We start from the raw sequence: 22,572 nt of genomic DNA, 5'->3' as shown, positions 1-22,572 counted from the left end.
TTGGGAATTATGAGAATGTTCATTTCCGTGCTGTATACAGGACTCCTTTGAGGCCCTGTAATTGGAATGAGTACACTTTAAACCTGAAAATCCTTGAAAAACGTATTCGGTTTTGATACTTTGACCAATATGTGCTGCTGATGTGCTGATCAAAACATAATCTGAAGTACTGTATGTAGCATTCTGTTACTCAAGTGATCAGTGGTGATGCTAGATGCTAAATAGTAATCAAAACCAGAATCACAATCAGAATCACAAGTTGGTTTATTAAACAGTAAAAATGTACAAGTAATTCTAAAAAATGTAAAAAAAACAAAACAAAACAAGTTATAGTACAAGTATTTACAAAAAATTAACAAATGCAAGAAATGATAATACAACTATTTACAAAAAATAGAAAAATGTAAAAAAAAAACAAGTTATAGTACAAGTATTTACAAAAAATTAACAAATGCAAGAAATGATAATACAACTATTTACAAAAAAATAGAAAAATGTAAAAAACAAAATACAAGTATTTACAAAAAAGTGAGAGGGGCAAGAGAAGGGAAGGGAAGAGAGCTTAATCAAGCCATTCAAGATCCAGTCCTTCTCCGCAGTAGTTTTTTCTGTTGACGCCATAATTACAAAGGAGTTCCTCTCCTGCTTTGATGTCCCATCCGCGCCCTCTTGTTAATATTCCTCTCCGGGTTGCAATTGCTGCAATTAGAAAAATTCACACTACAGTTAGATCACGCCAATTCTCACACACATATGCAAAGAAATGTGAACACCAGAAGTTTGTTGAGGCGAATGAGCTCTTACCACTGAAAAGAGTCCTCACTGCTCTCGCTTGTATCATCACTCCACTCCTCAGGGGAGTCAGACCAGCCCGTGGCAGCGGAAGGCCCGGCCTGTACATCAGGGAGCTGGGCGGCGGTGGATGGAACTGATGGCACGTTGATGACCACGTTCTTCCTCCTTTGCAGCTCCTCAATCAGCCTTTAAAATGAAAAACAAGAAACAGTTAGCACTGTTCATTCATTGAAAGAAGAAATGACTGATTAAACTAATTGTTTGTGCCACATACCTCTTGAGGGGGTCTTTGGTGCCCAAAATGTCCTGGAGGAGCTGGTGGGTATAAACGCGCCCAGACCTCAGCAGCACACTAGCCTCGTCTTTGGCCTTATCCACAACTTTAGCCCTTTCGTCTTTGCTGGTCTGCTTCATGCAGGTCCGTGCCAGATGCACAGAGAGGCAGTCCTGGCTCTTGTTGCAGACCGGGCACAGGAGGTAGTGGCGGTTGGGAACAGGCTTGGCAACACTGCAATCACAATATTAATATAGGGTTAGGGTTAGCAATATAAGCTATTACATATTACATATGTAATAGCCCTAATAACCCCATTACATATTATCCAGAGCAATATGTAATAATAATAATAATGAATAACCCCAACCCTAGGCATTTACTGTGGCTCAACCATGTTGTAACCTTTTTACCCAGAAAAAAAAGAAAGAAGTTTGTTCTTACCGTTTTGGAGGCATGGTCAAAATCCCAAAGTGATCTCAGCAGACCAAAAAGCAGAATAAGTGTTCTCAGCAGAAGCTCTGGATGTCTCTGGGCAGACTCTGGGCTGGGCTCAGCTTTATAAGGCTGCAGCCGAGCCCAGGCCATCATCATTAGCATTTGCATTACTGAATGATAGAGTGTGGAATGTGGGGTCTGATTGTCTTACAGTCAGAGAGAGACTTTTACTTTTAAACCAGAGAGTGCAAAACTAATATGATAAAGCTGTGTAACTTATATATGATATTTGTTTATTTATTCCTTACACAAACATATATATATATATATATCATAACGTGAATGAGATTTCTGATTCTCTTAAGTGGGGAATTTTTAGCACAAATACAGCAACTCCCCCCACATGGGAAAAATGGATCAGGTCAATGGAAGTACAGTTTCATTTGTAACTCTCCCTTACATTATCAGATTTTCCTCAATCAAGTCCTGAGATTCTGCTTTTTAAAGAACAACAAAAAACACTAGTCATATTTTCCAACACCAACATGTGTCCTGCAGTTGTTTCAACCTCAGCTTTGAGACACCTGAAATGACCACAGCCGAGCCCAGGCCATCATCATTAGCATTTGTATTAATGAATGATAGATTCTGAAATGTGGGATCTGATTGTCTTACAGTCAGAGAGAGACGTAACTTTTAAGAACTCTCCCTAGAGGATTTAACCACTCTTCACACCTTTCCCCAGGTGAGCCTAACGACTCACATGATGATGAGTCCTAGGTAGGAGGCTACTCAGTGGGCCGTTAAGTCAACGACTCTCATCAGACCCCCCTCTATTAGCATATTAATACCCCATTGGGAGTCAACAGCTGTTGTTGAAAGATTTCTTTAGTCTTTTAGTAGATACCATCAGCCTTAGCCCACCTTCACCTCTAGTGGTTAAATACCTGGGACTCTCCAAACTAGTTTTAGAACTGAAGAAGCCGCTCGGATGAGAGGCAAAATGTCTTTAAGATCACAAGAATAAGTCCCGTTGCCTGAACTAAACCCTTCACCCTATGAAGATATTCCATTAAAAAATCAGCCGTTTCCAGCTACAATAGTCATTTACCACATTAACTATGTCTACACTGGATTTATCATTCATTTAATGTTATCTTAATTGAAAAAAACAGTTTTTATTTAAAAAACTATGACATTTCTAAGTGACCCCAAAATTTGAGTGGTAGTGTACTGTAAAAGGGACAACAATTTTCAAAATGAGCACCATGCTATATAAGACTGAAAACTAAGCACTGAGACTATAAACTCATAAGAATCATGTTTACTGAGGTACCAAATCAAGTGAGAACCGGGAGCATTTTCTCACCAACTTCTATGCAGTCACACTTCTTTTTGATGACTAACGAAGTCGTCCCCTGTTGGTGTGCTTGTTTGCTGATTGTCTGTTGTGTCCATCCAGCCCAGCCTCCTCCATCTGCAGGCTTTGTAGCTTCATATCAACATGGTATCGCTTCCTCTGTATCTCCAGACTCAAAACTCCAGAGGGCTTGGAGGGTTTTTGCGGGTGAAACGATTAAAGTGGCTGTTCAGTACAGTAATGTCAAAATTACACTGTTTATCATGGTTCTATCAGGAAAAACAACCAAATCTAAGCTTAAAGTTGTGACATTTCATCAAAATCACTCTCTTCTATATGTCTCATTCAAATATTTATAAACAAAAGAGTTTTCTGTTCTCTAAAAAAAATCAGTTTATGATTTATGGCATTCTAACGGACGTTTGTTACACAAACAAGAGATTTTTGAGTTGTCTCTACTTCAGTGGTTGTTCTGTTTCCATAGAGGTGCAGGACTTTACATTTAAGGGAAAAATGAGCCCACGGTGTGTAGAAATGTGACGGGGGCAGAACTACTAATAAAATGCCACCTTTCCTCCCAGCTTGCTCCTTCTTTTCACCTGGATTTCAGGAATTCTTTTGACACATCAGTAAAAAAAAAGAAGAAGAGCAAATATGCCATAAAGTGATTAGAAATCTGTTTCTTTCTGTCTGATTTTCCTCTGACTCACCCACTGCTTCTTTTCTTTGCAGTTTGATCCAGTTCCAGCTGAACAACGAGCCGTCTGCTAGATCGGTATCATCAGGATGAAGATGAGACAGCTCAGAGCTCTGTGCGGTTTCATTCTGCTCACCCTGGCTGTTCTCGCCAAAGCCAGGCCAAAAGCAGGTCAGTCTGCAGATACTGTAAGAACACAACTGAAAAAAAAGAAAGACTGAGTGGCTTTTTTTATTGGTTTCCTCCCAAAAGTTCCAAAGAAGCGATGTATGTTTTCTATAAAGGGGATTCATGAAATCGAGGCTGACATTGAAGCGACTTAAGTTGTGAGAACACAGCTTTGCTCACAGACTGTCCACAGAAGTGATTTCCTTTTTTTAAATGTGAAAACTGTGCACATATTTATATTTGTGCTCCTAAATGGCATCATAATTAAGAGCAAGACAAAAAATGCAAACGGAAACTCCCTCTGGAGATATATCCATCCATCATCTATACACCGCTTAATCCTTGTAAGACTGATACGTTTGGAGGTGGTTCCATTGTATCTGTAGATGACCTCATTTACATGGTCAGACAATGACACGGACATGATTATGAGATGTTAGAAACTGGTCATCGCTCATGAGATGGATTCCACAGCAGCTCTCGCTCTTACTGACTCTGAGTCTGCTGTTCTGGTGGCCGCTTGAAATTCTGCCTTTGTGAAGAAACTCTGGATGTGCATGAATCAAACAGTTCCTCTGAAACTCATAAAGCTGCACCACAAGCACAGGCTCATCTCATACCTCAGGGTTTTTGAACTGAGATGATGTTACAGCATAGGAGTGTGTCTGACAAATTTAAAGACAAAAGCAGGCCTGTGGCAGCTGCAGCCACAGAGCAGCGAGTTCAGGTGGTAAATAATGTGAAAGTTATACTGGTGTGCCAGGAAGGCCTCTGCTGCTGCCGAGGATTGTTCAACTAAACACCATGGTAACACAGAAGCAACTGATGTTTTCATGTATATTATTATCTGTCCAGCAGGAACACTCTGTTCACAGGTAAGGCTGTCGTATCGTTTACAGATCACCATGATAATTAGCACTCTGAAGTCTGAATTCCAAGCAGTTTATTTCTGCTCCATTTTTTACTCACTGTGGCTTCATTTTCACGACTATTTTGGTATTGATACATAAAAGCTTTTCCAGCTGCCTACAGATGTGACCAGCACTGGAAGATGTTTTACTACTTATATTTGTGCGACCTGTACCAATTTGTTTTTTACATCACTCTGCACACCATCTCTAGAAATATATTTCACCATACTGCATGTTTTTCCCAACAACTTGCGTCTCTTATATTGTTTTAGAACTATACTGCAGTTATTTTAAGGATAAAGTATGTTTTATTTTGCCCTCAATCTTTGTTGTTATTTCTTTGAATTTTTGTCACCTGACGGTTGGTCACAGCTCAGTCAGTCTTGACATCTAGTTTTCAAGAAAATAAGGAGTATTTCCTAAAGTACAGCTGATTTTATTTACTTTATATACTGCTGGGAAGCTTAATCTATTATAACACATCATCATTTATTAGTTACTGTATGTTCAGAATTAATAATCTTAATTACTCTGCTAAGGAATGCGGTGGAGTTACACACGTGGACAAAATTGTTGGTACCCCTCAGTTAAAGAAGGAAAAACCCACAATTCTCACTGAAATCACTTGAAACTCACAAAAGTAACAATAAATAAAAATTTATTGAAAATTAAATAATCAAAAACAGCCATTACTTTTGAATTGTTGATTAACATAATTATTTTAAAACACAAACTAATGAAACAGGCCTGGACAAAAATGATGGTACCTCTATAAAAGATTGAAAACTATTTGACCAGAGTGACATGATTAACTCAGGTGTGTCATTTAATTGACATCACAGGTGTTTCCAAACTCATAATCAGTCAGTCTGCCTATTTAAAGGGAGACAAGTAGTCACCCTGCTGTTTGGTGAAAAGGTGTGTACCACACTGAACATGGACAACAGAAAGCGAAGGAGAGAATTGTCCCAGGACATCCGAAAAAAAATGATAGACAAACATCTTAAAGGTAAAGGCTATAAGACCATCTCTAAACAGCTTGAAGTTCCTGTGACAACAGTGGCTCATATTATTCAGAAGTTCAAGACCCACGGGACAGTAGCCAACCTCCCTGGACGTGGCCGCAAGAGGAAAATTGATGACAAATTGAAGAGACGGATCGTTGGAATTGTATCCAAAGAGCCCAGAGCAACCTCCAAAGAAATTAAAGGTGAACTCCAAGGCCAAGGTACATCAGTGTCAGATCGCACCATTCGTCGTTGTTTGAGCCAAAGTGGACTTCATGGGAGACGACCAAGGAGGACACCACTGCTGAAAAAAACTCATAAAAAAGCCAGACTGGAATTTGCAAAAATGCATGTTGACAAGCCACAAAGCTTCTGGGAGAATGTCCTTTGGACAGATGAGACCAAACTGGAGCTTTTTGGTAAGGCACATCAACTCTATGTTCATAGACTCAAAAACCAAGCATACGAAGAAAAGAACACTGTCCCTACGGTGAAACATGGAGGAGGCTCAGTAATGTTTTGGGGCTGCTTTGCTGCATCTGGCACAGGGTGTCTTGAAAGTGTGCAAGGTACGATGAAATCTGAAGACTATCAAGGCATTCTGGAGAGAAATGTGCTGCCTAGTGTCAGAAAGCTTGGTCTCAGTCGCAGGTCATGGGTCTTCCAACAGGACAACCATCCAAAACACACAGCCAAAAACACCCAAGAATGGCTGAGAGAAAAGCGTTGGACTATTCTAAAGTGGCCTTCTATGAGCCCAGATCTGAATCCCATTGAACATATGTGGAAGGAGCTGAAACATGCCATTTGGAGAAGACACCCATCAAACCTGAGACAACTGGAGCTGTTTGCTCATGAGGAGTGGGCCAAAATACCTGTTGACAGCTGCAGAACGCTCATTGACAAATACAGAAATCGTTTAATTGCAGTGATTGCCTCAAAAGGTTGTGCAACAAAATATTAAGTTATGGGTACCATCATTTTTGTCCAGCCCTATTTCATTAGTTTGTTTTTTTAAATAATTATGTTAATCAACAATTCAAAAGTAATGGCTGTTTTTGATTATTTCATTTTCAATAAATTTTTATTTATTGTTACTTTTGTGAGTTTCAAGTGATTTCAGTGAGAATTGTGGGTTTTTCCTTCTTTAACTGAGGGGTACCAACAATTTTGTCCACGTGTGTATGTGACGATTGCTGTTGATTTGTCTGTCTGTCTGTCTGTCTGTTAGCAACATTTTAAAAAAATGGACTGATGGAATTGGATGAAATTTTCAGGGAAGGTCAGAAATGACACAAGGACCAAGTGATCAGATTTTGGCAGTGATGCGGTTTAAAGTCTGGATCCACAGATTTGTTAAAGATTTCTGTATCATTGCGAGATAGTGGCACGGCGTCACTGTAACCATGACAACAAGTGAACATGATGATCACATGATTGCGATCCAATTACAAATCCTCCACTGAGGACCACAGATAGTTCAAAGATTTCATCTGTTGGAAATCACACGACTGAGCAGCCTTGGTGGAGTACTGCTCTCTGAGTGCTTTTCTTGGTTAAATAACTAATGTTGTCAAATTTAGTAGCAGAGTAAAAAGTACAATAATGACATCTAATGCAGTGTAGCTTAACGTTTGTCATCATTTACATATCCAGTGTCAAAAACTTTTTTCCTGTGTTCCAGGTCCTGAACAGAAATGTAAGTCCGGCCCGGTGGATCTGGTGTTCCTCATCGACAGCTCTCGCAGTGTGAGGCCACATGAGTTTGAGACCATGAGGAAGTTCATGATCGACATCCTGAACACTCTGGACATCGGACTCAACGCCACCAGAGTGGGAGTTGTTCAGTACTCCAGCCAGGTACCTCCTGTCATCTTCTAATCCTCCCTTCTCCTCATTCATTGTGCTTTTGTTTTCCAGTGTTTTTTACTTATCTTGTTCAGAGTTTATGTATAAATTAAGTTTTTATCCAAATCCAGCTGGTGTGTATTAAATACATTTTTATCCTCCTTTCACTTCAGGTGCGCAGTGAGTTCACCCTGAAGGCACATGCTAAGCTGGAGAACATGGTGAGGGGCATCAACCAGATCATCCCCCTCGCTCAGGGAACCATGACTGGGCTCGCCATCAAATATGTGATGAACGAAGCTTTTACTGCCGAGGCAGGAGACAGGCCAAAGGTACTGTCAGACTAACAGCACATCCCACTGCCTCTGTAACAACAGATTTTTGATACATATTCTAAGATCTGATATCATGCTTTTAGACCTTTCCCCTTTCTTTCAGTGTGCTTCATAGCTGCTCTGCTGTGCATGGTAAAGGTCTGCACAGTTCCAGCTCTCCCACAGAAAACGCTGCCCTCTACCTGCCTCAAACACATCATTTGTAGTCCAGGCACTTTCCTTCGCAATTAATGTGCACAACAACGTAACACATTTATAAAACACCTTCAAACAAAGAGGAGCTGCTTGACAGTCTGTAACACCAGAGTTGAGCCACATCTCTGTGACTTCACTCATAGATGGGAGGTTACCAGACCACCATTGCTTCACTTCAGTCAGGTCAAGTTTTATGACCTAAACATCTTAAAGTCTCTCTCCACTCTTTGATTCTACCCTTAGAAACTATGTCTGTGTTCATTTAAACCCATTCTGAAGACAAAAAAATGACAGTTTCACTGTGCGAGTTGACAGGGTAGTTTCTTTAGGTTTGTCGCTTGTTTTAAGAGATGGATTGAAAAATCATACCTTAAGACTTAAGCTAAATGTCTCAAGTTCATATCATTTAATAAAAGCTTTGTGTTTTCTTCTTGTAAAAAGTTGTATGTGTACATGATTGAAGCTTTCTAATTGAGCCTATGACTTTCCAACTGTGAATATAATACCACCCAGACATTACCAGCAGTCTTCCTGCCTCATCTTGGCTCTGATTGTGAGTTTTTCTGTCTGTCCAGGTCCCCAACGTGGCTGTGATCGTGACAGATGGACGTCCTCAGGACCGTGTGGCGGAGGTGGCAGCCGAGGCCAGAGAGAAAGGCATCGAGATCTACGCCGTGGGAGTGGCCAGAGCTGACATGACATCACTGAGGGCCATGGCTTCCCCGCCCTTCGAAGACCACGTTTTCCTCGTTGAGTCCTTTGACCTCATTCACCAGTTTGGACTCCAGTTCCAGGACAAGCTCTGTGGTAAGACTGCTGATCGTCGCTGTCTGTAAAACCACTAAATGTAGATTTGGAATTTCATCATTGTTTTTGTCAAAAACATTTCTTGAGATATTTGTCTGAGTCTAGAATACAAGAAACCATACAAAATTAAATCATTTTAGTGGAATGTGAAAGCTGAAACGCCACACCTACCCAAGACCACATTAAATACAGATTGTAAATGCCTTAGCCACTTGTACATGTTTATAATTTTATATTTTTCTATCGCTAAACTGGTCAGTGATTGCTTAGTAATACGTCATAGAGAATTTACAGTTAAAGCTTTATTTTGAAAGGACGTCCACTAGGTGTTGTAAAGCAGGAGTAATTACAGTAAAGCAGAAAGCAGCGCGAAAGGTCCGATGAGCAGAAAAAGGTGCTCCACGGAAAATAATTGAGACAAAACAGTTTTAAGGTGTTCTCAAAGCTGCTGACGGTCACTCTAGCACCTGGTTGATAAGGAGAACAAGGTTTGTATTGGAAACTGTTATTTACATGTGTTCTGATATAGTTATGAAGTGTATTAGTTGCTAATCTGCTAGCTAAAAGTAACATGGTCTATCTCCTGGTACAAGGTAAAACGGGATACAGCTAAAAGGTTTATATAAATACATAAATTCATGGTAAATAGCACTCTAATAGAGATTGTCAAGGTATAACGGTCAAGGATTAAAAAGCAATTCATATGGTAATAAATATGGCTAAAAAGGGCTATAAATATATGGCATAAAAGGTGTAAGAGTTGCTAATTGTATTCCTATTTGTCTGCATTGTAGCTCTTACGGTGGATATGGTCAAGGCAAGGCAATAAAACACTTTTCAACCACCAGTTAAAGAGACCAACCTTTATTTGTCAACCGGGGACGCTACAGTAAGAGCTTGCCTCCAGGCGCAGAACGCTCGCCCGAGCCGGAGGTTCAGTAAGAGCTTGCCTCCAGGCGCAGTAAGCTCGTCCGAGCCGGAGGTCCAGCGAGAGCCGGACGGTCGCCATTTTGCTGAACAACGCGGTCTCAAGGTTCAACGGCAATACCCGCAACGTCCAGCAGATGGCAGAAGGACCACGGTTAAAAGCTCAAAATGGAAAATCTACAAGCTGCATCAGTAAGTCTCATGGAGATAAACGAACAGATTACAAGTTTACAACAAGAAATTCAAGACTTAAAGAACTCACTTAAAGATGAAAGTGAAAATGAAGAGGACATTAAAGACACAATTGCATGCAAAGAGAAAACTTTAAGAATACTTCAAAATAAAGTACAAGGCAAGTCAGATTTGCCAAGACGTTCAGAAAGAGTTAAAGTTCAAACAGAAAAGATGATGGCATATCAACAAGAAGAAATAAGCAAAAGGGAAAGAAGAATTTCAACTCTATATGAACAATGGAAGACAGAAATACGTGTAACAAGAGAAAAGTTAAAATCAGACATCACTGATAAAGAAATGTCAGACCTTGCAGACATCATAGAGCAAAGGAGAGATGATGTCCTCAAGTTGTATTCAGAGATGAGAAGCCAAATAGCACCCCCAAATGACATCAGGAGAAAAGTTGATGCATGTGATGCTGTGACTCATGAAATTGTGAAAATAATTATGGAAAGAATAAGTCATATTGAGGACTTTGATGCAGAACGTGAAAGGATTCGTTTACGGGGACTTTTGGAGCACAACTACGCTCGATCTATATATGGCTCAACTGCAACATCAAGCCGCACCGTGGAGTCTTCAACTTCGCAACTCACAACTAAACGAGCGGATGCAGCGGCAGAACTTGCAGCGAAAGAGGCTGAGTATGCGATCACAATAGAACAGCAAATGCAACAAGAAAAGATAAGGGTGTTACAAGAGGAGCACAGGAAGCAAATCGCAGCTCAAACATCGGAGTTGGAACGCCTGAAAGCACAGAAGGAAATGAAAGCAGCTCGAGCCAGGTTCGAAGTATATAACAGAGAGTTATCACAGGCAGGTGATGTACAGTCAATGAAAGGTGAACAGGTGGGCTTATACACCACACCTCAGCAGCCCGCACCAGCACACACATTCATTCCTGTGCAAACAGTTCCCTCCAGTGTCACTCAGCTTGCACAAGCAGTTCAAGATAGCATTCGAATGAACAGACTCCCAACACCAGAGCCAACAGTGTTTAATGGTGAGGCATTAAACTTTATTGAATGGAAATCTACATTCGTGTCATTGATCGACCAAAAGGACATCTCAGCTGCAGATAAACTGTACTATTTGAAAAGATATGTAACAGGTCCAGCTCGCAAATGCCTCGAAGGGACTTTCTTTAGAAATGATGAAGAGGCTTATAAAGATGCATGGGACAAACTAAATCAAAGGTACGGCCAGCCATTCGTGATACAGAAGTCATTTAGAGAAAAGCTATCAAACTGGCCTAAGGTACAGCCCAGAGATGCTGAAGGACTACGGACCTTTGCAGATTTTGTTAATGCATGTGTGCTCGCTATGCCACATGTAAAGGGTTTGCAAATACTGAACGACAGCGAAGAAAATCAAAAGCTGTTGCACAAACTACCGGACTGGATAAATGTGAGATGGAACAGGCAGGTAACAAAGACTTTAATGGACGGTGGTGAATTTCCCAGCTTCAGTGATTTTGCCTCCTTCCTCTCTACGGAAGCTGAAGTCGCCTGCAACCCAGTTACCTCCATCCACGCACTCCGCTCCACTGAAACAAATAGTGACAAAAGGTACACAAGAGAAATCAAAAGGAGCAAGGCAAGTGTATTCAACACAAACACAACGGAACAAAGCGACAAAAGGGCAGTAACAAAAACATCTAATGGTTTTTCGTGCACATTATGTCAAGGCACACATCAGCTCCACAAGTGTCCAGACCTAATAAAAATGACTCTGGAAAACAGAAAGAAATATGTAAAGGACAATAAACTTTGTTACGGTTGTTTGAAACAAGGACACAGTGCTAAGGACTGCAAACGCCGCCTCACCTGTGAAACATGCACAAAGAGACACCCAAGCTGTCTTCATGATGACAACTACAGTAACAGTCAACGGAAAGAAACAAGAGTGAGTGCAGACAATGCAACTCAAGGTAACGCACCAGAATCAGCTACAGTCTTGTCACTCAATGTCGCCAGATCTGAACAGACAGTCAGTACCTCAATGATTGTTCCCGTGTGGCTGTCAACCACTGCAAATCCACACAAAGAAAAACTGGTCTATGCATTATTAGACACGCAGAGCGACACAGTATTCATTGATCAGGATGTAGCACGTGAACTGAAAGCAGATGTCCATCCAGTTAAGTTGAAACTGACTACTATGATGGGTAATAATGCAGTTGTCAGTAGTGGAAAGGTGTCTGACCTCTTAGTCAGGGGTTATAGCTCAGCTGCAGTCTTGAAGCTTCCTACTGCATACACTAAGGACTACATACCAGCAAAGAGAGAACACATACCAACATGTGAAACGGCAAAACAGTGGAGTCACTTGCTACCCATTACGAATGAGATCCCTCCACTCCTTGATTGTGAAGTAAGTCTCCTTATAGGTTATACTTGTCCTAGAGCTCTTGCACCCAAACAAGTAATCTTAGGCAAAGAAAATGAGCCCTATGCCATTCACACAGACTTAGGATGGAGCATAGTAGGCAACTCAGTACCTTGTATTGAAACGGACATGACAAGCAGTCTCTGTCACCGAGTCACCGTAAAAGAAATCCCTCCTTCCACTCCAGCAGACGCAATACGCGCTTTGGAAAGAGACTTTAAAGAAGTGGACAGAAATGAAAATACTGTGTCACAAGAGGATTTAGTATTCCTTCACAAACTCGAACAAGGCATAACACAAACTGAAAATGGACATTATGAAATGCCATTACCATTTAAAGAAAGGCCACAAATGCCAGATAACAGACAACAAGCAGAGAACAGGCTGAATCAGCTGAAACGCAAATTCATGAGAGATGAAAAATACAAAGCGGATTACTTAAAATACATGGGCGACATCATCAAAAGAGGTGATGCCGAAGAGACAGATGATTATGGTCACCCAGGGGAGACATGGTACATACCACATCACGGCATCTATCATCCAAAGAAGCCTGAAAAGCTGCGCGTGGTCTTTGACTGCTCTGCAAAGCACAAGGGTACCTGTCTCAACGAACATTTACTAAACGGCCCTGACATGATTAACAATCTCACTGGTGTTCTTGTGCGCTTCAGACAGCACCAAGTAGCTCTGTTATGTGATATCGAAAAAATGTTTCACCAGTTCAAGGTCAAAGAAAGTGATCGCAACTACTTGCGTTTCTTATGGTGGAAAGACGGAGACATGAGCAGCCAACCACAAACATACAGGATGACGGTGCACCTCTTCGGCGCTGTTTCATCACCTGGTTGTGCAAACTATGGACTCAAACGTTTGGCTAAAGAGAACAGTTGCACATACCCTGTAGGATCACAGTTTGTAGCCAGAGACTTCTATGTTGACGACGGAGTCAGTGGCGCAGGGACAGTAAAAGATGCTATACAATTGGCAAAGGAAGCACGCAAACTATGTGCAAAGGGTGGACTAAGGTTACACAAGTTCGTGTCCAACAGCTCTGAAGTTCTCAACAGTATTCCAACTTCAGAACATGCAACAGATATCAAAACAAAGGACTTGACTTTTACAGAAACACAGACAGAGAGAGCTCTCGGTATCTGTTGGAATGTGGAGAAAGATTGCTTCACTTTCAACATCACGTTAAAGGAGCAACCACCAACCAGGCGCGGCATCCTGTCCACAGTAGCAGCAATATACGACCCGCTTGGATTTATAGCTCCCTATGTGCTCAATGGTAAGAGCATCCTCCAAGAGATGTGTCGTCAAGGCACAGACTGGGATGACCCGCTACCTGAACATCTCAGGCCACGGTGGGAGTGCTGGAAAGGAGATCTAAAGAACTTGCAAAAACTGCAAATAAGTAGATGTTATGTTCCTGCAGATTTTGGAGATGTAGTGAAAAGAGAAATACATCACTTTTCCGATGCAAGCTTCACAGGATATGGACAATGTTCTTATCTGAGACTCATAAACAAAAATAAAGAGGTTCACTGTACCTTCATTATGGGCAAAGCTCGCGTCTCTCCAACAAAGGTCATCACAATCCCAAGATTAGAGCTCACTGCAGCCACGGTGTCAGTTGCTGTGAGCATCATGATGAAAGAGGAACTGCTCTATGACAACGTCGAGGAATTCTTTTGGACTGACTCAAAGGTTACTCTTGGATACATAAACAACGAAGCAAGGCGCTTCCATACGTTTGTTGCTAATAGAGTGCAGAAAATCCGCAACAATACTTCTCCACAACAATGGTTTTACGTGCCCACCAGTGAAAACCCTGCAGACATGGCTTCAAGGGGCACATCAGTAAGTGAACTGCTTTCATCCAACTGGCTTACAGGTCCTTCGTTCCTGTGGCAAAAGGAGATAAATCTTCCAACAAAAGAGACTATTGAGCTTCCAGTAGGAGACCCAGAGGTGAGAAAGGTACAGGCACTAAGCACACAAACTGTTGTACATAAGAGCCTTAGTGACCACATCGCAAAGTTCTCATCTTGGTCCCGTGCAGTCAGCGCAGTTGCACGTCTCAAAAGATACTTGCTCAAAGACAAATCAAAGACTCTCACTACTGTAACTGAAAGACAAAATGCAGAAATGGTGATCATCAAGGATTTACAAAGACAAACATATCAAAATGAAATAGAGACACTCAGCAAAGGCAAAGAACTATCAAGGAACAACAAAATGTACTATCTGGATGTTTTCTTGGACAAAGACAATGTGCTCAAAGTGGGAGGAAGGCTTCAGAACTCATCTCTTCCCTACTCATTCAAACATCCCACTATCATTCCCAGAGAACATCACATCGCAAAGCTGATAATTGCCCACTGTCACAAAAAGGTCAATCATCAGGGAAAGGGCTTCACAATGAATGAGATACGATCCAGTGGTTATTGGATTCCAAACTTAAGTAAAACAGTCACATCCTACATTCACCAATGTGTGTTTTGTCGAAAACAAAGAAGACCTGTGGAAGGACAAAAAATGAGAGATCTACCAGCAGAGAGGATCGAGCACTCTCCGCCTTTCACATACTGTGGTATGGACGTTTTCGGTCCATTCCTGACCAAACAAGCTCGAAAAGAAAACAAAAGGTATGGCCTACTTTTCACATGCTTCTATTCTCGTGCAGTTCATATAGAAATGCTAGAGGACCTATCAACGGACGCTTTTATAAATGGACTCAGATGCTTTATTGCTTTGAGAGGCTCTGTCAGACAGATAAAATGTGATCAGGGTACCAACTTTGTAGGTGCTAAAAATGAACTGAACACAGCACAAAGTGAAATGGACACTGACAAACTGACAATCTTCCTTGCAGAGAAACAGTGTGATTTTGTTCTAAACACACCTCATGCTAGTCACGCAGGTGGAGTATGGGAACGACAAATACGGACTGTGAGAAATGTTTTTAAGGCAACTTTAGCTCTCACACAAGGTCGACTCACTGATTCTTCACTCAGAACTTTCTTGTATGAAGCAGCTGCAATTGTAAACAGCCGCCCACTAACGACAGACAATCTCAACGATCCAAACAGCTTGGAGCCGTTAACTCCAAATCATCTCGTCACAATGAAAACTTCATCCGCTCTGCCTCCTCCAGGACAGTTCATTAAAGAGGACTTGTATGCGCAAAAACGTTGGCGTCAAGTACAGTATCTTCTCGAACAGTTTTGGAGCAGATGGAAAAGGGAGTACTTGCAGAACATAATGCTCCGACAAAGATGGAACACACCTAAAAGGAACATGCAAATAGGAGACATTGTCATGGACAAAGAGGAAGTGCAACCGAGATCCCAGTGGAAACTTGGAAGAATCGTGGACACTGTGAAAGACACAGATGAACTTGTCAGAAAGGTCAAAATAGCCTTCGCAGACAGAAATCTTGCCGAGAATGGACAACGTCTCAATAAACTGTCTGTAGTAGAACGCCCAGTTCATAAGTTAGTTCTGCTATTGGAAGAGAAGTAAATATGCAATGCTTTTGAAATGTTCTAAAGGGTTTAAAAGGTTTTGGAAATTATTTGTGTTTTATATGTGTAACAAAATAATTTGGTGGGAGTGTAAATGCCTTAGCCACTTGTACATGTTTATAATTTTATATTTTTCTATCGCTAAACTGGTCAGTGATTGCTTAGTAATACGTCATAGAGAATTTACAGTTAAAGCTTTATTTTGAAAGGACGTCCACTAGGTGTTGTAAAGCAGGAGTAATTACAGTAAAGCAGAAAGCAGCGCGAAAGGTCCGATGAGCAGAAAAAGGTGCTCCACGGAAAATAATTGAGACAAAACAGTTTTAAGGTGTTCTCAAAGCTGCTGACGGTCACTCTAGCACCTGGTTGATAAGGAGAACAAGGTTTGTATTGGAAACTGTTATTTACATGTGTTCTGATATAGTTATGAAGTGTATTAGTTGCTAATCTGCTAGCTAAAAGTAACATGGTCTATCTCCTGGTACAAGGTAAAACGGGATACAGCAAAAAGGTTTATATAAATACATAAATTCATGGTAAATAGCACTCTAATAGAGATTGTCAAGGTATAACGGTCAAGGATTAAAAAGCAATTCATATGGTAATAAATATGGCTAAAAAGGGCTATAAATATATGGCATAAAAGGTGTAAGAGTTGCTAATTGTATTCCTATTTGTCTGCATTGTAGCTCTTACGGTGGATATGGTCAAGGCAAGGCAATAAAACACTTTTCAACCACCAGTTAAAGAGACCAACCTTTATTTGTCAACCGGGGACGCTACACAGATAAAATAAATAAAGCTCGTGAAATATCTGACCAAAGAGAGCAGTCATTCTTTATGGATTTAGCATCATGTTTCTATTAAATCCTTATCTGAAACTGGCCCGTCACGTTTCGAGCCACTAATGGATTACTTTTATTTGAAGTCACCTAAACATTATACACACTGCAATCAGGTCTCTGGAATGGAAAGTTCATGCATTTGGTTTTGTCTGGGGGCACTGCTACTTTTTCAGTGAAATTAAAAACACTGTGAAAGTCAAGACTAAATGGAAAAAAAAAATTTCCATACCCATCGAACCCCACAGAACCTAATACTTTCTCATAACAGCCCCCTCAAATCCATTAAGTGCAAGATATTTCTTCATGGTGCTTTTATTCTAGGATGAACTGCTGCTCCAAAAAGGTTTCCTCAACAGGAGATGGAAAAATCAGACATAAAATGGAGATTTGAAATAAAATAAGAAATTTGTAGAAATAAATTAAGTCATCAATTAAAAATATGTGCATAGCTAAGATGATGAGGATACACATCCAGACGCCTGATAGAACTCCACAGATAGTAGGTCAGCATTATGTCTCCACTATATCTCCATGAGGTACTGAAGATCTTGACCAAGATCTTTTTTCCACTGGTGCACTAAGCTTAATACAGGATCAATGCTGCAGTTATAGCCAAAGATGCATGTACTAAACACTGATTTGAAGCGGATAAATACCTGTGCAATCATTCATCTTACTTTTTATATTTTAAATTAATTGACATTACTTTAGAGGAACTCTGTTTTCACCTACATATGAATGCCTTTTTCAGTTAATTAAACACCATACTATGATTCAAACCCAACAACAAAGGAATTTTTAACTACAGTCAGTTATTTTGATTATTGGTTCAAATACAAATGTTTAAATTATTATTATTTTAACATTTTCTGGTGCATTTACTCCTCAACAACAATAAACAAAACAGTTTTGGGTTATTGGTTGAATGAAAACATCTTTTAGGAGAAAATGTTTGGAAACACTGATCAACATTTTCACCATTTTCTAGCATTTTTTAGATCAAACAACTAGTGAGCTGAATGAAAAATGTCCATCCATCCATCCTCTATACACCGCTTTATCCTCACTAGGGTCATGGGGGGTGCTGGAGTCTATCCCAGCTGACTCAGGCGAAGGCAGGGGACGCCCTGGACAGGTCACCAGTCTGTCACAGGGCTACATATACAGACACACAATCACACTCACATTCACACCTACGGACAATTTAGAGTAACCAATTAACCTCAGCATGTTTTTGGACTGTGGGAGGAAGCCGGAGTACCCGGAGAAAACCCACGCATGCACAGGGAGAACATGCAGACTCCATGCAGAAAGATCCCAGGAAAGCCGGGACGTGAACCAGGGGTCTTCTTGCTGCAAGGCAAAAGTGCTAACCAGTACACCACTGTGCAGCCCTGAATGAAAAATGTTCAGCAGATAAATTGTCAGTTAAAACAGTTGTTTGTTGCAGCACCAGCAGTACAGTTTTTACCACTATTTTCCAGTGGTTGAATATGATGAGAATGACCCTTGAGTTAATGATTCCAGAGCTGATACTGTGGACGTCTGATCTGTGCTGTAGGAGTGGATCTGTGTTTGGAGTCGGACCACGGCTGTGAGCACATCTGTGAGAGCTCCCCCGGCTCCTACCACTGCCTCTGTCTGCCCGGATACACTCTGAATGACGATGGGAAAACATGTGCAGGTAGCAAATACATGGCCAAAGTCAAGCTACAAGGGGGACTGTAATTACAGAAAGATGAATGCTTTCATATTGCAGAGGACAATACTGACGTGGTTTTCTATGCACTGCTGTGGGTAAATAATTGTTATTAATTACAGAAAAGTAGCAGAAAGATGTTTGAAAATTGTGATATCATTTATTATGATGAATGATTGATAATGACTCCAAATGTTGCGTGTGTGTTTTAGCCATCGATCTGTGTGCTGAGGGAAAGCACGACTGTGGACAACTCTGCATCAGCTCTCCTGGTTCCTTCACCTGTGACTGCAACAAAGGATACAAACTGAATGATGACAAGAAGACCTGTTCAAGTCAGTCTCACATGCACACAATGCAGAAACTGTAGTAACACAAATAATATAATGTTCACAGATCTCATATTCACCGCTAATAGCTCTTGGCATTATATTGACTGAAGTGCACTTGGCTTGAATCCATGTCATGTTCATTCATGCTGGAATGGATTCCTCTGCTGCTTCATAAAGCTGAGTGGGTTTGCATTATGTTCCTCCATTTGTAGTTTGTCACAATTAGATAAATAATTGGACATAAAGAGTTGCTTTGAAGATTACCTCACCCTCCATGTACAATTATGAAATATTGTACATACCAGTCACTGAAGTAAACACAGTCAAGACATGCTTGGCTGCAAAAAATACTCTTAACATCTGTGTACAAAATAAACTAACCTCAGGTTAATAGTTAACTTCTCTGTTAACTAAGACTCTGTTTACATTTGGTTTAAAAATGTGTCAGAGTGGCCAGCAGTGCTAACTATAAGTGTGAACGACTGACAAAGACGCACTGATCAAGCTGCGACCTCTGCTGGTAAAAATGAGGTCATTAAAAACTGCAGTTCCTGGAATGTCCACTAGATGCTGGCTTCTAAAGTGAGTCTATCCCTGTCGTCTCCTATGTTGTAAAGTCCAACTTCACAGCAGAAATATACTTGTTTGTTCTCTGCAGCTAATTTCCCTGTTCATGATGGCTATATGGGGGTAAATTATTTAAGCTAATTTTGATAAGACTTAATGTAACACATAATTATGGATGTGAGTGACAGGTTGTGGTACATGTCCACTCCCATCCCACTCATTGTCTATGTGAAACGCACCACATTGCATTACGGTTCCATTGTAGTGCATTTCGAGCTGCGATCCGGTGAGTCTCCCAGCAGCTCATTTGTGATGTGGTGTGCTGAAGTCCGACGCATCACGAAACTGTCATCAGACCTCTAAGCTAGCTGTAACTACTGCACAGCTTATTTCTCACCTCTAATGCTTTCAGAAATACTTCTTTTTTGAAATATCAGAGAAAGTTTGCAACAGAGCCTCCATGTTTGTCCGACGTTCCTACCAGACTCAACCTGCTAGTGACTGCCCACCAAGCGAACGATTTTCAGATGAGACGCGTTTACATCCAAGGAAAACGGCTCAGGTGGACACGTACCGTAAGGGCTGTCATAGGACAGTGTGTGGCCCAGAGAAGAGATGACAAATTCAGCTGCACCTAATTTGCTTGTTCTGACAGCCACACAGGTAAAAGTGGTTGGCATCATTCAGAAACAGTACCGTCACACAGCTTGTCCAGCTGAAGGCTCTGACTCTACTGTTTATGGTCAAACATGCAGCAGTGCGTCACAGCTGAGCCGATGGTGGTGTAGAGTCAACCTTTGACTTCATGTTAAGTTGCTAACTATTTTGTGAAACATATAGCTGGAAAATCAAATAAGGAATGATCATATAATTTAAAAAAATATATAGCAATGTATTATATCAGTATTTGCTCCTCACTCTAATCCAGTACTAGTTGGACTTGAGATTGACTCACTGAAACTCTATTAAAACCAAATGTAACAGAGTCTAAGAATGGAGTTGTCATGAGGTCACAAGGTAAGACTGATTGTGACTAAAAGGAACATAAATGCTATCTCACAGATGTTGCCTCCGTTGGCTTTGCTGCTTATAGCCTCGCTGCTTTCCCCTCCTCAGTGATCGACTACTGTTCGTTTGGGAACCACAGTTGTGAGCATGAGTGTGTGAGTGTGCTCAATGGCTATCACTGCCGCTGTAACGAAGGATACAGGCTGCTGGATGACGGCAAAACCTGCCAGGGTAAGTAGCTCCAACATGTAGGCAGATAAAACACAACACCGATGTCCACTGCTGTCTAGGGATGGGTATCGTTAGGATTTTTATGAATCCGATTCCGATTCCGGTTCTGCTTATCGATTCCGGTGCCAAACGATTCCTTAATACAATTCCAAAATAGTAAAAAAAAATAGAAGGTCAACAGTTTATTTAACTAAAGTAACTTTATTCCTTTACCTTTAGGAAAACTGTAAACAAAAATAAAATGTGCTAGAATACTAAACTGTATTATACAAGTTTTCTAGTATCAATTTTTTTTTATTTGATTCTACAAACTTAGGCCTCGTCCATTTCCAACCCAAATCACACTGTTTTGTTGTTTAGGAAATCAGTAATACAGTGTCGCAGTGGCAGAAATACACAAATACAAGAGCTGAAAATATTTCAAATGAATACAGAATGTCTGTATTGTGTTTATTTTATTCGTCTTGATTTAATTCTATACAAATTCAACCGTTTTATAGTTTGCATGTCATTGCCGTTTGCAGGGAAATATAAGCCTACACAAGATGAAATACTGTATTTTTGCCACAGGATTTAGGATGGAAATGTGTGACGTTACATTATAACATTAACTTACCTGAATGACGGAGACTCGACGACCGATAAAGGATGTAGTCCTTTCACTACAAACTTGGTTACCGCACGGTGACACTCCTCAGCTTTCTCTTTTGTCAGCCTCCTTTTCGCCAACGTGAACGGTGTCTCTTTTGGGGCTGCTGGCAAGGTGCCAACACTGCTTGTAGCAACATTAGCACTGGCTGTGTCGGTCCGCAGAAGTAATGTAAATGTAACGTAAATGTTTCGTCAAATTTGACGTGCAGCCTGTCTTACAGCTTATGAAATATGTTGCACTTTCCTTTTTCATCTCTTTGTCTTTCAAAATGAAGCCACACTTCAGAGCGTTTCCCATGGTCCATACTTAGCAAAGTTTCTCCGGTGTTGTTTTTTTTCCTTTACGTGACTCCGTCACACATATAAGTCCGTCCAAGAACCGAAAAGCAGAACCGAAAGTAAATATTTTTTATGGGAACCCGGTACCCGCCGTTTTTGATTCGGTTCCTACTTAGAACCGAATTCGATATCCAACCCTACTGCTGTCGTATCAGAGGTGAGGATCAGACTGGATTGGAACCTCTATAACCAAGCCACTAACACACATGCATGACTGATAGCAGGATAATGGAACCTTTCCCAAATGTATCTGTGGAATACGGCATTACCAGCTAATGTTAACATGATGTAGGACCGCTGGAGGAAACCAACCGACTAAATCATGCATGTTTGTGGTCGCTGCTCGTCTATATGTCTCCCACCACAATCTGGAGATAGCGCAGCTGTGGTGTCATGAGACTGTTAAAACCTCAGCAAGTCCACTATTATAGTATGAAGTTGCACAGGAAGCCATTTTTTCATGTGAATCATAAAATTTTGTTGAGATCTGTAGCAGTTGCAGCATCTTCTGTGAAAACTTGTGCTGTCCTTATAAATCTGATGGAGCGGCAGCATGATGGCAGATAGCCCTATAAGGTGCAGTCAATTCCAGCCATTTCAGTACAAAAAATCGCTATATTTTATTTGTAAATAAAAATATGACAAGAAATACAGGGAATATTGGACGGGCATCGCGAGGTGCATTTCCTTGAAAACGACCTATTCGTGGAGTATATACCGACTTCAGGACATGTTTTGGACAAAATAGTTTACTGGCTTGTGTCGTCTGGATGTAAAAGGTTGGATTATGGCCGTTTTTGTGGAATATTTTCATCTGTGTGTAATAATGAACCCGGAAATGTGAGTCACGCTGTGTGCGTTAAAGCTGTGTATAGAGAACGGATGGATGGATATTCGTTGTTTGTCGGACAAATGTGTTTATATTACCCACTGTGGTAATCACATCTGAAAGTGGTTTATACCGGCGGATTTATGAGAATCTAAGC

General features: G+C 40.8%; 2 protein-coding genes across 4 annotated transcripts in view; both read left to right on the top strand.

Annotated features, from left to right (window-relative positions):
- The window catches only part of matn4 (matrilin 4), a 69,372-nt gene that overhangs the window by 24,549 nt on the left and 22,251 nt on the right, over positions 1-22,572 (top strand). Inside the window, exons 3-9 of one of the 2 annotated variants that reach the window (XM_051948033.1) lie at positions 3,600-3,735; positions 7,335-7,510; positions 7,672-7,830; positions 8,604-8,835; positions 18,321-18,443; positions 18,671-18,793; positions 20,474-20,596. In XM_051948033.1, coding sequence (XP_051803993.1) covers positions 3,654-3,735; positions 7,335-7,510; positions 7,672-7,830; positions 8,604-8,835; positions 18,321-18,443; positions 18,671-18,793; positions 20,474-20,596 — 1,018 coding nt within the window. In that variant the 5' untranslated portion in view covers positions 3,600-3,653. The remainder of the gene's footprint in view (positions 1-3,599; positions 3,736-7,334; positions 7,511-7,671; positions 7,831-8,603; positions 8,836-18,320; positions 18,444-18,670; positions 18,794-20,473; positions 20,597-22,572) is intronic. The other variant, XM_051948034.1, reaches the window with a different exon arrangement.
- LOC127533924 (uncharacterized) lies at positions 9,035-16,656 on the top strand. Of its 2 annotated transcripts, none has more exons than XR_007941816.1 (2): positions 9,035-16,297; positions 16,604-16,656. XR_007941816.1 is itself a non-coding variant. In XM_051947985.1 (2 exons), the coding sequence occupies exon 2, from the start codon at positions 9,931-9,933 to the stop codon at positions 15,910-15,912; it is 5,982 nt and encodes a 1,993-aa protein (XP_051803945.1). In that variant the 5' UTR covers positions 9,035-9,323; positions 9,630-9,930; the 3' UTR covers positions 15,913-16,656. The 2 variants fall into 2 exon arrangements, 1 of the variants encoding a protein (XP_051803945.1); XM_051947985.1 differs by having other exon boundaries at positions 9,035-9,323; positions 9,630-16,656.

Source organism: Acanthochromis polyacanthus, chromosome 5 (assembly GCF_021347895.1).
Source record: "Acanthochromis polyacanthus isolate Apoly-LR-REF ecotype Palm Island chromosome 5, KAUST_Apoly_ChrSc, whole genome shotgun sequence".
Taxonomy (NCBI): domain Eukaryota; kingdom Metazoa; phylum Chordata; class Actinopteri; family Pomacentridae; genus Acanthochromis; species Acanthochromis polyacanthus.
Note: the sequence above shows the minus strand (reverse complement) of the source record. Positions and strands in the feature narration are given on the sequence as shown.